We start from the raw sequence: 13,872 nt of genomic DNA, 5'->3' as shown, positions 1-13,872 counted from the left end.
ATGGCAGGATAGTGGGTGACAAAAAAAAACCCATAAATTAATTTCACACTTTTCTGCGCACTCTTTTGAAACTATTGTTGCCTTTAAATGCTTTGTGCTGTAGCAGCACAGCAAACTAAACAAAGAGCAAGGCAACGAATTCCATCTTTAAAAAAAAATTGTTTTTGCTGTTCAGTGGGTGCTTCCAAAGCGGTGAGTCACTGTGAGGTAAGAATATGCCACTGGTGTTCTATATGATGTGATAATGAAGAAATCTCATAAATTGTCTGCTGAGTTTATATATTAAAAAAACCTGGCAGCCAATTCTGATAGCTGTAAAAGGTGCTGACAGACGGTTCAGGAAGTCTGTCATCAAGTTACCTCAGAAAGAGGAAAACACCAGCAGCTCCCTGCTCACAGCAAAAGCAAATCCCATTCATCAGTCACACATAGAAAGTTTTGCTCAGTATCAATCATGTGGTAGTGATCTATTAATCTTTGATTAGGTTGTAACAGAAAATGTATCCCTACATGTTTCAAATTTAAATTCCACAGCATTGCCATCAATGAAGTCCAGTGACTTGCTTTTAAAGTGATTTTTTTGCATACAAGTTCTAAAGAAAATGTTAAGCTGCCTATTTTTTTTCCAAATTGTATTGAAAGTAGAAACAAACTCTAGTGATATAATCATTAAAACCGCAGTGATGGCCAAGTATTACTTCTTGAACTACAGTAGCCCATTTCCTCGGGATTTGGGTCAAGTGTTGTCAATAAACATCTTAATTGCTTTTCCAGTATTGGCAATATTGTACCTTTTGTCCTGGTGGTCCCTGAGGTCCCTACAAAAACAAACACATTAAGTCATTATTACTAGTTTAAGACATTAGCATAAATGACTGATTTCCAAGGTCTAACTGCTTAAGTGCATTAATCAAACTGAAATGTATTAATCAGCAGATCACGGGCGCAGATGAGAAAAGTGATTTGCTCTATGAAGAAAATCAGCTGGTTAAATCTGATTTTGCTTGCACTCTTAGAAGGTTTTGGTGGCTCGATTCACCAAATCTTTCTAATCTATTGCACTAGCATGTTCGTGCAAAGTATTATTTTGACTGTACTTCTTTATCGTTTTTTCTTTCTTTTTGTTCCCATATCACTTAAACATTGAAAAAAGCTTTGTTGCAGATCAAAATCAAAAATATTGAAAGCCATTTCATTAAACCATAAGTTTTACCTACCTCAGTGCAATTCAGGGGTGTGAGTCAATTCAAAAACAATATCTAGCCAAAGCACAGCCAGATAAGGAGATTCATACTTTTAGATATAGCACTGAAAGCTCTGCAAATGACTGTAGGTTTATTTGTTTTCTCCTAGGCTTGATGGATTTATCCTTTTTCCAGATCTTAAATGAGCTTCCCTTCATTAACTTTGCTATTTCCGGCAGAAAGAATCTAAGAGGCTTAAGAAAGAGCATCCTGTGGTCCAATAATCACTATCCACCTGTAGCACATATGGCAATAGTTGGTCGAAGGGGGGTCACAATTCTTTGACTCCCCAGAATAACAATTGTTATTCAGAGTTGGGACGTTCGATTAAGCTCTTTCGAAATTATATGGACAACCTAGAGTGTGAAAATAATCCTCCTTTAACTCCCAAAAGAAAATACTCTGAGTCTTTAATTCCTCTTCTAAAACCGGTTTGCCAGGTGTGACAAGAAAGCAACGAAGATCCGTGCTCACTTAAATTCTTTTCAAAACGTGATCTGATAAACAAACATCTGTTTCTAGCTAAAAGAGTAGATCAATATTACAGAAATAAACAGAAGCCCAGTTGCAAAAGCTTGATGCACTTATTTCCGACCTTTTCCTTCAACTGCTGTGAAATCAAGGGCAAATTTTAACATGCAATGAGGTCATTTAGTGAAATGCTTGAAAGTTTGCTGTCAGAAAGCGAAAAGCACTGATCAGCTGCAGCTGTGTGACTCTTGGAACCAGCCGCACTTTCAATTGAAACCTGGCACAACATTATTCCCTTTGGAAGTCTCTCACAACTCAGATTGCACCCGATTGCCCTAATGCTGTGCTGTCTCTGACACGGATGTTGATAATGAGGAAAAAATAGTGGCCCAGATATTGCTCCAAATGACTTGGCTCGTATTGTTTAAATGGAAGCAAATCAATGATTTCCTTGATAATGTGGTTAAATGTCGAAATCCTGAATCTACCAATGGATTTGGAATGCTAAATGGAGTCCAAAATGAGAAGCTCCATTTTAGCAAAATTCTCCAGTAGTTATGCAGCGAAATTGCCTTGGATACTGCACCAGGTTAGTCAAAGTACAGGATCGGTGTATCCATACCTTGAGGGTTGTAAAGCTTCAGGTAAAAAGGAAAAGAAAAGGAAAGTTCTTTTCTTTATCAAAAACATCATGTCTATTTAACTGTAAGCCAAAACCTAAATAGAAATGTTAGTCCAGATCCTGCTTTACTGATTTTTATGTGTTTCAGAATATCAGAGATATCCATGTTTTTCAGATTTTATAGCTGGCATAGCTGACTGGGTTTGCTGTCATTCAGGGAGAGGACCTGCTTGGTGGCTCTGCTGCCCTCTGGTGGCTGTTGCTCTGGAGTCCATGGGGCTTTGCCCAGGATGGGTAGCGCTAGTCTCTATATCTGGGCAATGCAAGTACAGGTGTAGGGAGATTGAAGACGTTGAGCCTGAGCCAGGAAGATTCCACTCTACAAGCCAAGAATAAAATGATAATGGTGGCTAATCTAGATGGGCATGGGCATTCTGAAATACTAATCTTTATTAATAATAATCAGTATTCATAGCTTTTGATCTGAATTATTTCCAGCAGAATCAACCTCAATTCTCAGCTGGAACACTGGCTCGAATTCAAAAGCAGTTGCTCCTCTTGAAACGTGAAGAGAGCCAGATGGCATGTGGCTTTCTGTTTCCTTTTATTAGGTTTTGGAGGACTAACATAAAGAAAGATCCAAGAGTTTGGACACCAGCAAACAGTTCCAAGGAGTTGGGATAGCAGCAATAAATAGCATGAAACCAACTGCATCTGCTTTCAGTAAACTTAAGCCTAGAATACTGAATCAGATACACTCACGGCTACAGCAAAGTACGGCCTTGTAATGTAGTGGAATGGAATAACAGGATGTCTCTTTGCCCTAATCCCAATCAAAAGAATTTTATTCATATGTCTTCAGTGGTCAAGTCATTGAGTATGTTTTGTTGGCAATGTACCATTTGCTGATGAGACCACGCTTGTAATATTGTGCCTAATTTTGGTTCCTTAGCTTTTGGAAGGATGCCATTAAGATGGAAGTGGTTCAGAAACGATTCACATAGATGTTACTGGGACTGGAGGGCTCGAGTAGTAAGTAGAGGATAGATATGCTGGGGCTTTTTTACTGGAGTGTCAGAGGCTGAGGGGAGTCTTATATAGATATATAAAATTATGGGGATAATTTTATATATCTGTAGATAAGGTGAAAGCTCACAGCCTTTTTCCTAGGATAGTGGAGTCTAAAAGACTTGAAAAGAACCTCAAGGGTGGTGGATGTTTGGAACATACTGCCAGAGGAAGCCATAGAATCACAATATTAAAAGCTAGTTGGACAGGTAGATGGATAGAAAAGGTTTAGTGGGATACGGGCCAAACACAGGCAAATGAGACTCACTCGCATTGACATCTTGGTCGGCATGGACAAATTAGGCCAAAGGTCCTGTTAACTATACATCTCTATGTGAGTCAAAGCAAAAGTTGTTCCTTGAATCCATCAATGTAATGTTGCTAAAGTTAAGCTTGTAAAATTCTGACCCATATTCTAGGGTCAGTGAAAATGGAAAGACAGCTTCCTCCACCATTGATAAAAATGTTGGTGAACTCTGGTGCGAATTTCAGTTTTCATTTTCATTTTCAGCCATTCAGTTTTAAGAATTGATAGAATAAAAATCTAGATACTGCTTTTTAACAACATTTTAACATATTACATGAAATATATGTCAGAAGATACAAAATATTATGATAAAAGCTGAAATAGCATGAATAACCGCGTAGAAAATGATTTTAAAAATCTGAGCAAATTAGATCTGTAAATATGAAATTAGTCTTTCGGTGGCAGAGAAGTTGCTCAGCAGAAACTATTAACATAAGAACTCAGCTGCACTTCAGTCGGCAAGAATTTCAATGAAATTTACAGTGAGAAAAGTGTATACCAAAATGAAATTCATGACCAAGATCTAGTTTTGACTGATGTGCATTTGAAATGGTGGAATTTGTGGCAGTTGCAGCCATTTTCAAGTCAGCAAAAACTGAAACTCTTTGGTGAATATAATCATATGCCAGTTGCCATTTTAAAAGTTTCCACTCAAAAATTTATTGGTTGTAAAGGTTGCACAGATCACTAACACTCTCACCTATAAAAATTGGAGCATTTTCCTCCTGAACAATTTAACTAACTAATAAAATAAACAGACTTAAACTTCCAATAAAATAGCACACATATAATTGCTAAAATTCCTTTTTCCACATTAAGGTAATGTAATAGATTAAAATTTTAAACTGTTGGTATAAATTGGCTGGATTTGCCACTGTGGGACAACCAAATGAAACAACTGGAAAATATGCAATAAGTACTTGCTGATAAATGACTTAATTCCCCATACAAATCCTTTGGATCAATTCACACCAATTGATCTCAAGGGAACATTTAAAAGCAAATTGAGGAAAACTTACGTTACTTAATGACACAAAAGATGGATGTGACTTAAAGTCTAAATGCAAGAGATGTTGCAGATGCCAGAAATCCAGAGCAACTTGCACAAAATGGCAGCATCAGAAGAAACAGTCGATGTTTCAGACCGAGACCCTTCTTCAGGACGGGGTGGGGGAGGAGGTGTCTGAATAAGGTGGACAGAGGTAAAGGAGCACAAGCTAGAGGGTAATAGGTGAAGCCAGGTGGGGGGGGGGGGAATGAAGGATGAAGTAAGAAGCTGGGAGTGATAAGCGGAAAAGGTAAAGGGCTGGAGAAGAAAGGATCTGATAGGAGAAGAGAGTGACCACTGGAGAAAGAGAAGGAGGAGGGTTGCCAGAGGGAGATGATAGACAGGTGAGGAGAAGAGGTAAGAGGCAGGGAAGAGTGGTGAATTAAAGAAGAGGGAAGAGGAAAGGGGTAAAAATTTCTGAAAGTTGGAGAAATCAATGCTGATGCCATCAGGTCGGAGGTTACCGTGATGGAAAATGAAGTGTTGCTTGGGAGTCACTTAGGTTGGGAGCACAGGAAACAGAAAGTTACTAAGTTCATCCATTACAAAATTGTCTTGCACCTTTCCTCCAAGATTTAGAACATCTTCCCATTACACGATGGTTTTTATTGTACTCACCATCAATCCAGGTTGACCTGTTAATCCTGTTTCTCCCTATGATCAAAGAATGTTGGTTCAGTATATATATTTGATAAACCTGCGATCTTGATAATTTACTGTCCATCAGGAAAAGTAATAGCTTTTTTTTAAGATGACACTAATGTCCTTTGCTCAATCTCAGTGGATGAGAGGCAGCAGGTCGTGTGTTCCCCAGTTTCTCTCGTTGAGCTGAAGCCCTTTGCTGGGACTTGTACAATGAGGAGGGCTCGTGATCTCACAACCTACCTTGTCATGGTCTTGCACCTTATTGTCTGGCTGCACTGCACTTTGTCTGTAACTTTAACCCTATATTCTGCAATCTGTTATTGCTTTACCCTTGTCTGTCTCAGTGCACTGATGTGATGAATTGATCTGAGTCTGCAAACCAAAGTTTCCTTTTCCCTCTGCGCCTTGGTACATATGACAATAGTAATAAACGAGTTTACCACAGAAGCAGAACCTAGGCAAGTCAGCACAATTTTCCTTTCCTCCACCTTTATCAATATCTGAACACTACGAGATTCCTCCAGAAGGCTACCCACGGTGGAGAGCACACACCCATTGATCATATGCATTCTTGCTCCTTGGTTCAGTTTTGAAATACATTAGAAGGAAATTATAAGACAGTGCACCAAAACAATTGAGATGGGTTCTTACAGGTGCTCCTGGCATTCCTCGAGGACCGTCCTTTCCGGTGTCACCTGGAGGACCACGGGGGCCTGGGGGACCAGGAGGCCCTGGTGGACCAGGTGGACCAGCTTGTCCTTGATCACCCTACAGAGCAGTGAAAATGTGTGTGAATAAAATAAGACATGGATTAAATAGTTCTTTGAAGTATTATTATGTACATTGGCAAAGTCACATGGGAAGGTATCTTTAAATTTTACAAATACGAATAAATACAATTAATTTTAATTCAATTGTGTGACAATGCCGAGATAATTAAGTTAGCAGCAAATAGTTTTTTTTCTAATTTTAATGCAGATAAAAGAAAATCAAGAAAAAGTGAGAATAATATTTACAGTAAAGAATGCAAAGAAGAATTCTACAAGCACTAGAACTACCTTCATGAGGCGTCGTTTAATAAACTGCTGATCAGCCGAGAGGAACCCATGATTGACTCTTGGGTATGGAAACGCCATCTGATCAGGCAGGGAAAGTCAGAGTTTGGAGATCAGAGGTCAGAAAGGTGAAGGAGTGGCAAGGGAAGGTTTCAAAAGAAGGTGGAGAAACAGTTATGAGCAGCAGGTTAACATCTCTACCAACTACATATACTACTGGATTTTGGCTATGGAATAAATGCCACATCAATGCCCATATTATGCCACAATATGATGCCAAGGAAGCAGAAATTAATATGATTGATAATCCTAATCTTGATCCAACTGTCTCTCATCAATTTTACTAAAAGTTCAGATGCAAATTATCAATTTATTTACCCAGTTTTAAAAAAATGCCTTTCTTACTATTGAACACCTTTATCACAAAGCCCTAGCACCGTGAGTTTTAAAATTAATGCCAACATGAAGCTAATTATTCCATGTGCTTGCCACTAATATTAAAAATATTCAAATAATTCCAATCAGAACATTTAAATTTGATGTATCCTAAATATGATCCCTGCATATAAAATATATTGGTAAGTGGAATATTCAATCAAAATATTGATCACCCAAAAAAGTATATGCTCATCAATTTGTGAAATGACCTCTGTTTAACTGTCAATCTGATATCTTATTATATATCTTAAAATAAATCCATTCATTTCAATTACTGTATAATCATGGTGTATTAATTTCTGAGATAATACCCATTGAGCAGACTGGCATAAATTCCATGTGCCAAACCACGAGAATTTACAGTGATGCATTCAGTCAGACATTAGTCCAGCATACTAATTCTGTGTTTAATCAAAGAAAATGATGAATACACATATGGAACATTGGAACATGACCCCTAGATCTCACTATTAAACATGTGTTAGTATCAGATACTCAATTGAATGGAAACATTTTGATCTGCTTTATTAGATCAACATTTTAAGAGAAAGCTTTCTTTAGAAACATAGTCATTAAAAGTTCACGAATACTTTGGGAATTAGCTACCAAATTGTAAGATTTCTTCTTTCTCCTTACTGAATTAAAACTTATTTGAATTAATAGTCCTTCATTATCTGCTCAAAACTCGAATATATTTGTGATTCATTAAATGTGATCAAATTAAATTTACAAACAGGATCCTTTTGAAAGATCACTGTTTTGATAAAGTTCCCATTTCTGCTATCCCAAAAAAATTCTAGTTGGCTTGAAATGGAATTGCTTTGAAATTGGATCTATCATGCCGATAACTTGCATATAAGAACTGTTTGTGCATTTTTTAATGCTGTTGCATCTATTTCCAGTGGAAGCCTTGCCAAATAAATTGGATTGGACATAAATCATTCTAGTGCAGGTGTCATTTTTACTGACTTCAGACACGTACGTAAAGCCATCATCAACGTGCACAATTCTATTTCCGCCGTATCAGCCAAAACTGAGTGAAGTCCAGCATACGTTTGTTACTTCTCACAATGGACAATACCCTGCACCGTGTCTCCAAACCTGCACAGCCTTCATGGGATGTCTAGTTTGCTCTCTGTGCCTATCTATTCGTTCGCTGCACTGTTTGTGCTGGAGATCATGTCTATGCGCCAAAGCACTTACTGTAGGGACTGTGATCACCGCCTCAATTGTGAGACCGTGCCTTGCCGTAACTTGCAGCCCTGATGCATGTGGGTGCTGTGGTTGAAGAGGGCAGATTATTGGTGCGTTACTGTGGCTGCCATGAATGAAACACAATTAGGCATAGACTTGATTCCAACCAGGTAGTGCTTCAGCCAAATTAAACGTTGGTGGAGGTGAGGAAGTGAAAAACGTTCAAATCTCCTCAATTAAATAATGTGAGCTTTACTTCACAGAGGCCAACAGTGATGAATAGCTTATCTCTTAGTTTGATCAACTGAGTTAAGCACTGCCTTGTTATTAATAACTGCCTACAACTTCTTGTGAAACATTTAGACTTGGCAAATCAAACAACGATGATAGTATGCTGGTCGAGGTCTGACTGAGCATGCACAAGTTATCCACAAACCTTGACAGTGAGGATCTGATTAGTGTGCAGAGCCGCCACAGTCGGGGAGCCGGGCAGACCCTGGGAACACAACACAGCAAAGGAACAAACAAGGAAACACAGCAGAACAGCACAAGGTTTTCACAATTCAACTCAAAACACGGCACATCACTTTGCTACTATTTCTTTGTTTACTTATGAATTTGAGACACTCCCCGAAATTAAAATTGGAACTGTACTAAGATTACAGAATGATTTGCCCAAAATTGGCCAAGAGGATTTTTGCTGCATTGCAATATTTTTGTGAGACTTTCCATCGTACCTTTGTTTAATTCTATGTCATTTCAATTCTATAATTAATATTGTGTCTGTAGTTACAGAAGTATGATTACAACACAGGCAGCTAATCCAACTTTCCTCACAGTTTCCTGCTCAGCAAGATCGTTTTAAATAACTCTTTAAGTCTCAGGTCACACATGAAGAATGATCATTTGGCAGGATTTACTGGGGGCTTGAATTCAGTAAGTCAGTAAGTTCAAGGCAGCAATGATTATAGAAGTCTATGGGAAAAAGTGTAGGGGAAAAAACTGCTTGATAGGTAGTTTCACCAAATATACGTGTTGGGAAGTCAATAACATTAAAAATAACAAATCAGAAAATATCCTGTATTACTGCAGGGTTAAAATCTGCTTTAGGACAAACAGGTATTATAAGGTTTCGATTTCTAGTAAAGTAGTAAAGCCCCTTAAAGAACCTACTTCCAAATAAGTTGAAAAGAAAGAGATGGCGTTGATTTTTGGTTTTAGCATTAGGGTTTATTTCAGAGTCTCAGCCCAATTACTTGACTGGACTTTTCCTCAGACTGTGTCACAAACTTGTAGAAGTCACATTAAAGAACCACGGTTAAAGTCACCCTGTATGTGGATGACATCACTTCTTTCGGCTTGGATCCACGGCTGGGGTCCACATCAAACTGCGTCTCCAACCATGGGGGTTGGACAGAGTCAATGGCAAGAAGCATGAGGCCATGGCTTCTGATAATGGCTGGCTCACCTACCTGAAGGTGCTTGGTATCTCATTCAGAGGGGTCGAGAAAGGCAACAAGAATTGGCTTGAGTGGAGAGGGAAGATTAAACAACACTTCAGACTGAGGGCGTGATGTTGCCTCTTAATAACCAGTATGAACCTGGATATCACGTGTGAGGAGTTCTCAGGGTGGTTGTACTTGGTGCAAGTGTGGTCTGCACCTCAATTTTCCAACTTGGAAACGACCCAGGCTTCTTCACCAGTTGTTGAGACACTGTGAGCCTCCTTCGACATCAGTGTACTGACAGCCTGAAGACACGGCCCCTGCTTTTGGAAGGTGCAGGCAGAATATGGGCCTCCCAGCTGAACCCTGTAAATGACTGCTGCAGCCCTTGAAGCTCCTCTGCGCTTGCCTGAAGCTGAAGCGGAGAGAGGGATGTCAACAGAGAGGCACAGCGCACACCTCATTCTGTCTAGAGTTAATGCATGTAGAGGCAGGGAGTGGGCTGGCTGAATGCCTGCCTCTCAGCCTTGCTCTTGAGCTGGTCTTGTCGCCTTTTGCATCTGCCACAATCACCAGAGAGCAGTGTGCATACTCGTTGGGGAAATGCACACAGTGGCCACTGTATCAGGTACATCCTGTACCTAATAATGTGGCCTCTGAGTGCATATTCACTACTTTCTGCTGCTGTAGTCAATCCACTTCAAGGTTCAACATGTTGTGCATTCAGAGTAGCTCTTCTGCACACCACTGTTGTTAATTGAGTTACTGTCACCCTCCTGTCAGCTTGAACCAGTCTGGCCATTCTCCTCTGACCTCTCTCATCAACAAGGCATTTTCACCCCAAGAACTGCTGCTCACTGGGTGATGTTTTTAGCTTTTGTACAATTCTCTGTAAACTCTGGACACTGTTGTGCATGAAAATCCCAGGATATCAGTAGTTTCTGAGATACTCTGACCACCCTGTCTGGCACCAACTATCATTCCATGGTCAAAGTCACTTGGATTACATTTCTTTCCCATTCTAATGTTTGGTCTGAACAGCAACTGAACCTCTTGACGATGTCTGCATGCTTTTATGCATTGAGTTGCTGCCACATGATTGGCTGATTAGATGTGTACATTAACAAGCAGGTGTACAAGTGTTCCTGGTAAAATTGCCCCTGAGAGTACACCTAGAGCTGTGACCAAGTGGGTGGCAAGGCTCACCGAGAGTTGAAATCCTGAGAAAGAATTCTTCAACCTCTCCTAAACAAAGAATGAAGAGCATTCCATTGAGGAATGCGTTCAACACAGTCACTCAAGAAAGCAGCTATGATGCTGATCGATTTATCACCAGATTACTCTGTCATCTACCCAATTCCTCAGTACCCATCCTCATTCAAAGGCAAGTTCCAGGGATCATGAGATAGACCAAGTTGTATTCCAAAACTGCTATTAAATATCATTCTCAATGAAGACTAATGTGCTTAAATTGCCGAACCACCTCTCCCCATCGATTTTCCTGACTGCATCCTTGAATACACTTATCTTAAAACAGGGAGTTGGCACATTGAAACTGGGTTTCTGACATGCCGTCTCTTTTTCATGTTTCACCTTCTACCTTATCAATCCATCTGGTCACAGGAGTTAAAATTGGTTCCACAGGTGGAATTGGAGCTTTGTGAATGATGAAGATCACCCACTGAAAATCTGCTTTCTGACTTTAATGAGCACGCAGGACTAGCTCAACACTGCTGGGATTAGCATCTGTAATTTCCTTCGAAGCAGGTAAAAGAGCAACAAACCTCAATTAAACTGTTAAGTCTGTGGGGACCCTGCAACATAAGCAAATATGAGAACATTTCTCTAAGCTACTCTTTTTCTGTCGTCCCCCCCGCTGCCCAGTTCCTAATCAAGAGGCACCAGTTCACTCGCTGACAAGCCTTTGACATACTCCATTTCCGATCATTAGGAATGTGGGTGTGGGGTGCTTTGATGGCTTATGATTTTCTTCCTAGGAAGCTATTATCTTGAAAATTCGTATGAGATTGTCAACTTGTCCCTAATTGTGGGTGAATGATGTCAACAATGAATTGCCATTTGGTGATATATCTGCTGGGGAATTCATACATTCACGTCTTGAGGGTGATAATGAATAAAAAAACATTTACAGTTAATTATCAATTACAGATGCTGAAAAGATGATGCGAAAGGGAATGTTCATACACTAAGTCATTTAAATTTTCAGCAGCTATCCTATGCATTACTGAAAAACAATGTGTGAATAGTCATTTTTTTGTTGTTGAGCCTTGAAAATAAATTAGTTTTTTCACTGATGATGGAAGCTTTAGGACATCACCACAGCCTAGCACCATGTCTGGATTGGATTGTCTTCAAATGGGAACTATCAATTCAAGAAATTATTGACTTTGTTCAGTGACTTACAATGCTTAATAAAAATCTAGGCTTGCAGAATTATTTGAAAAGAATAATCCTTTTCTTGTTGTGTATATAAATGGCACCTCATTTATTATTTCAAGTTTGGCATTGTGGGGTTGTTTGGGAAATTGCTTATGAAAGGTACCCTAGAGCTCCCTGGAATACACGGCAGTTACAGTGGAAAGACAGCTACATTTCTAGGCTCTTACTTGTCAATTTCAAAATACTTCTGATATCACCTTCATTTGTTGAAGTGTCTGGTGAATAGCCTTGCTCTTTCTCACTCAAAAACCTGGGTTTAAGTTCATAAATTTGTGACTATTACTCTTCATTTTCTTTGACTCTAATGGCATTGCCCAGACAAGTGATAGAATTTCCATTTAATGTACACTTCCTGTGCCGATATCTCTGAAAAGTGGTTAGATAATTCAGTGGCCATTAAAGGAATAGGTAATTACCATTATCTTGCACTTACCATACATCATGAAAAATCCAATAGTTAATGGGTCAGGAACTTAGTAAACTTGTTTCCTCTACACTTCAGTCAAAAGCTTAATACCTTTTTGGCTGGATGTTCCAACTCAAAGCATAATGCTTTAATGCACTAGGTGATAGAATTTTATTTGAAACACCATCATTATTCATGATCAGCTAGTTCATGGACAGACATCCTCCCTGAATCTGACACTCAACTAGAGAGGTTGCCGAACAAGCGTAGCATCAGGCAAGTGCTCTACCACACGCACACTTTGCGACCATTTCTGTGACCTTCCACGGTGTATCACTGGATCATGAACAACACAGTTCTCGACGTCAGGAGCAAATCTTAGTAGCTTTAAGGGCTGCAGCTTGTAGTGCTGCTGCTTCATAGCTCCAGTGACCCAGACTCAATCCTGGCTCCTGACCTCCAGTGCAGTCCGTGTGTAATTTCCACATTGTGTTTTCACCAGGAGCTCTGGTTTCCTCCCCACACGCCAGTTACTGGCTAAGTCTTGATTTTAGTTAAACATTGTAAATAGCTGAACAAAGTCAATTGTTTAATTAATAGTTGAATTCAAACCAATCCGGATATGGTACTGTGTAGTGGTGGTATCCCATAAGTTCCATCCTTAGTGGAAAAACCGATTTATTTTTAAGGTTCCACAAAGAAAAAAAATGCCTATTCACACTTTGTTTTCAAGTAAGGCACAGCTAGCTACCTAAAAATTAAATGGCTCAGCATTTAAGTCATTACAGTTGGCCACTCCAAACTGCCTCCTTGTGTGGAATCTTAGGGGTGTTGTTGGGACTGAGGAAAATAACCAGCATTAGTGTTGGAATATGGGTTCTTGGGGCAGGCTCTAGGCTGAAGGGCTTGTTTCAATGGTGCTTGGCTCTATAAACCAGAGGGATAAGGCCTCCTCCTGCCTACGTAAAGGGGTAGGGTGGGTTTGTAGAGGATATGGGAGAATGACAGTGACAATGTGGGCTCCCAGGTGCTGGGGACAAGATTATCCTGAAACAGCTACACATCTTTAAGAGGTAGGGTGATGGCGCTACTGAAGATGTACGGCAACTTACTGGTAGATCAAAAGGCAAGAGATCTGACTAAAAACATTACTTATAACATCTTTTCTGAAGCAAATTGTGGTGAACTAATGCCACAGACGGTGAGCAGGCAGGCAGAGGTGAGGCTTGTTTGGGGGATGAGCTGTGCTGGGGAATCGTGAGGCGCAACACGTTCGAACTGGTGTCACAGACGGAGTCGGTGATGCTGTCGGAGAAGGAGTGAGTGATTTGGAGAGTAGTCAATGTGGAAGAGTTTCTATGCTCGTCCATCTAACCTGCGTGCGAGGCTGGATCGTTCCAAGTGCCACGTCGACTTGGTGAGATTGAGAACGGTTTTGCGCTAGGCAACCCAAGCGTATTGTGGCGCCG

The 13,872-nt window shown here is 39.9% G+C and overlaps 1 protein-coding gene across 1 annotated transcript in view; it reads right to left on the bottom strand.

Moving 5' to 3' along the window:
* The window catches only part of LOC134343716 (collagen alpha-1(XXV) chain-like), a 168,686-nt gene that overhangs the window by 140,315 nt on the left and 14,499 nt on the right, over positions 1-13,872 (bottom strand). The window contains exons 4-7 of the mRNA XM_063042467.1: positions 8,529-8,588; positions 6,057-6,173; positions 5,379-5,414; positions 792-818 (exon numbers count right to left, since the gene is read on the bottom strand). Of these exons, the coding sequence (XP_062898537.1) occupies positions 792-818; positions 5,379-5,414; positions 6,057-6,173; positions 8,529-8,588 (240 nt within the window). The remainder of the gene's footprint in view (positions 1-791; positions 819-5,378; positions 5,415-6,056; positions 6,174-8,528; positions 8,589-13,872) is intronic.

The sequence above is a fragment of the Mobula hypostoma genome, chromosome 3 (genome assembly GCF_963921235.1).
Source record: "Mobula hypostoma chromosome 3, sMobHyp1.1, whole genome shotgun sequence".
NCBI lineage: Eukaryota > Metazoa > Chordata > Chondrichthyes > Myliobatiformes > Myliobatidae > Mobula > Mobula hypostoma.
This window is presented reverse-complemented; position numbering and strand designations above follow the sequence as displayed.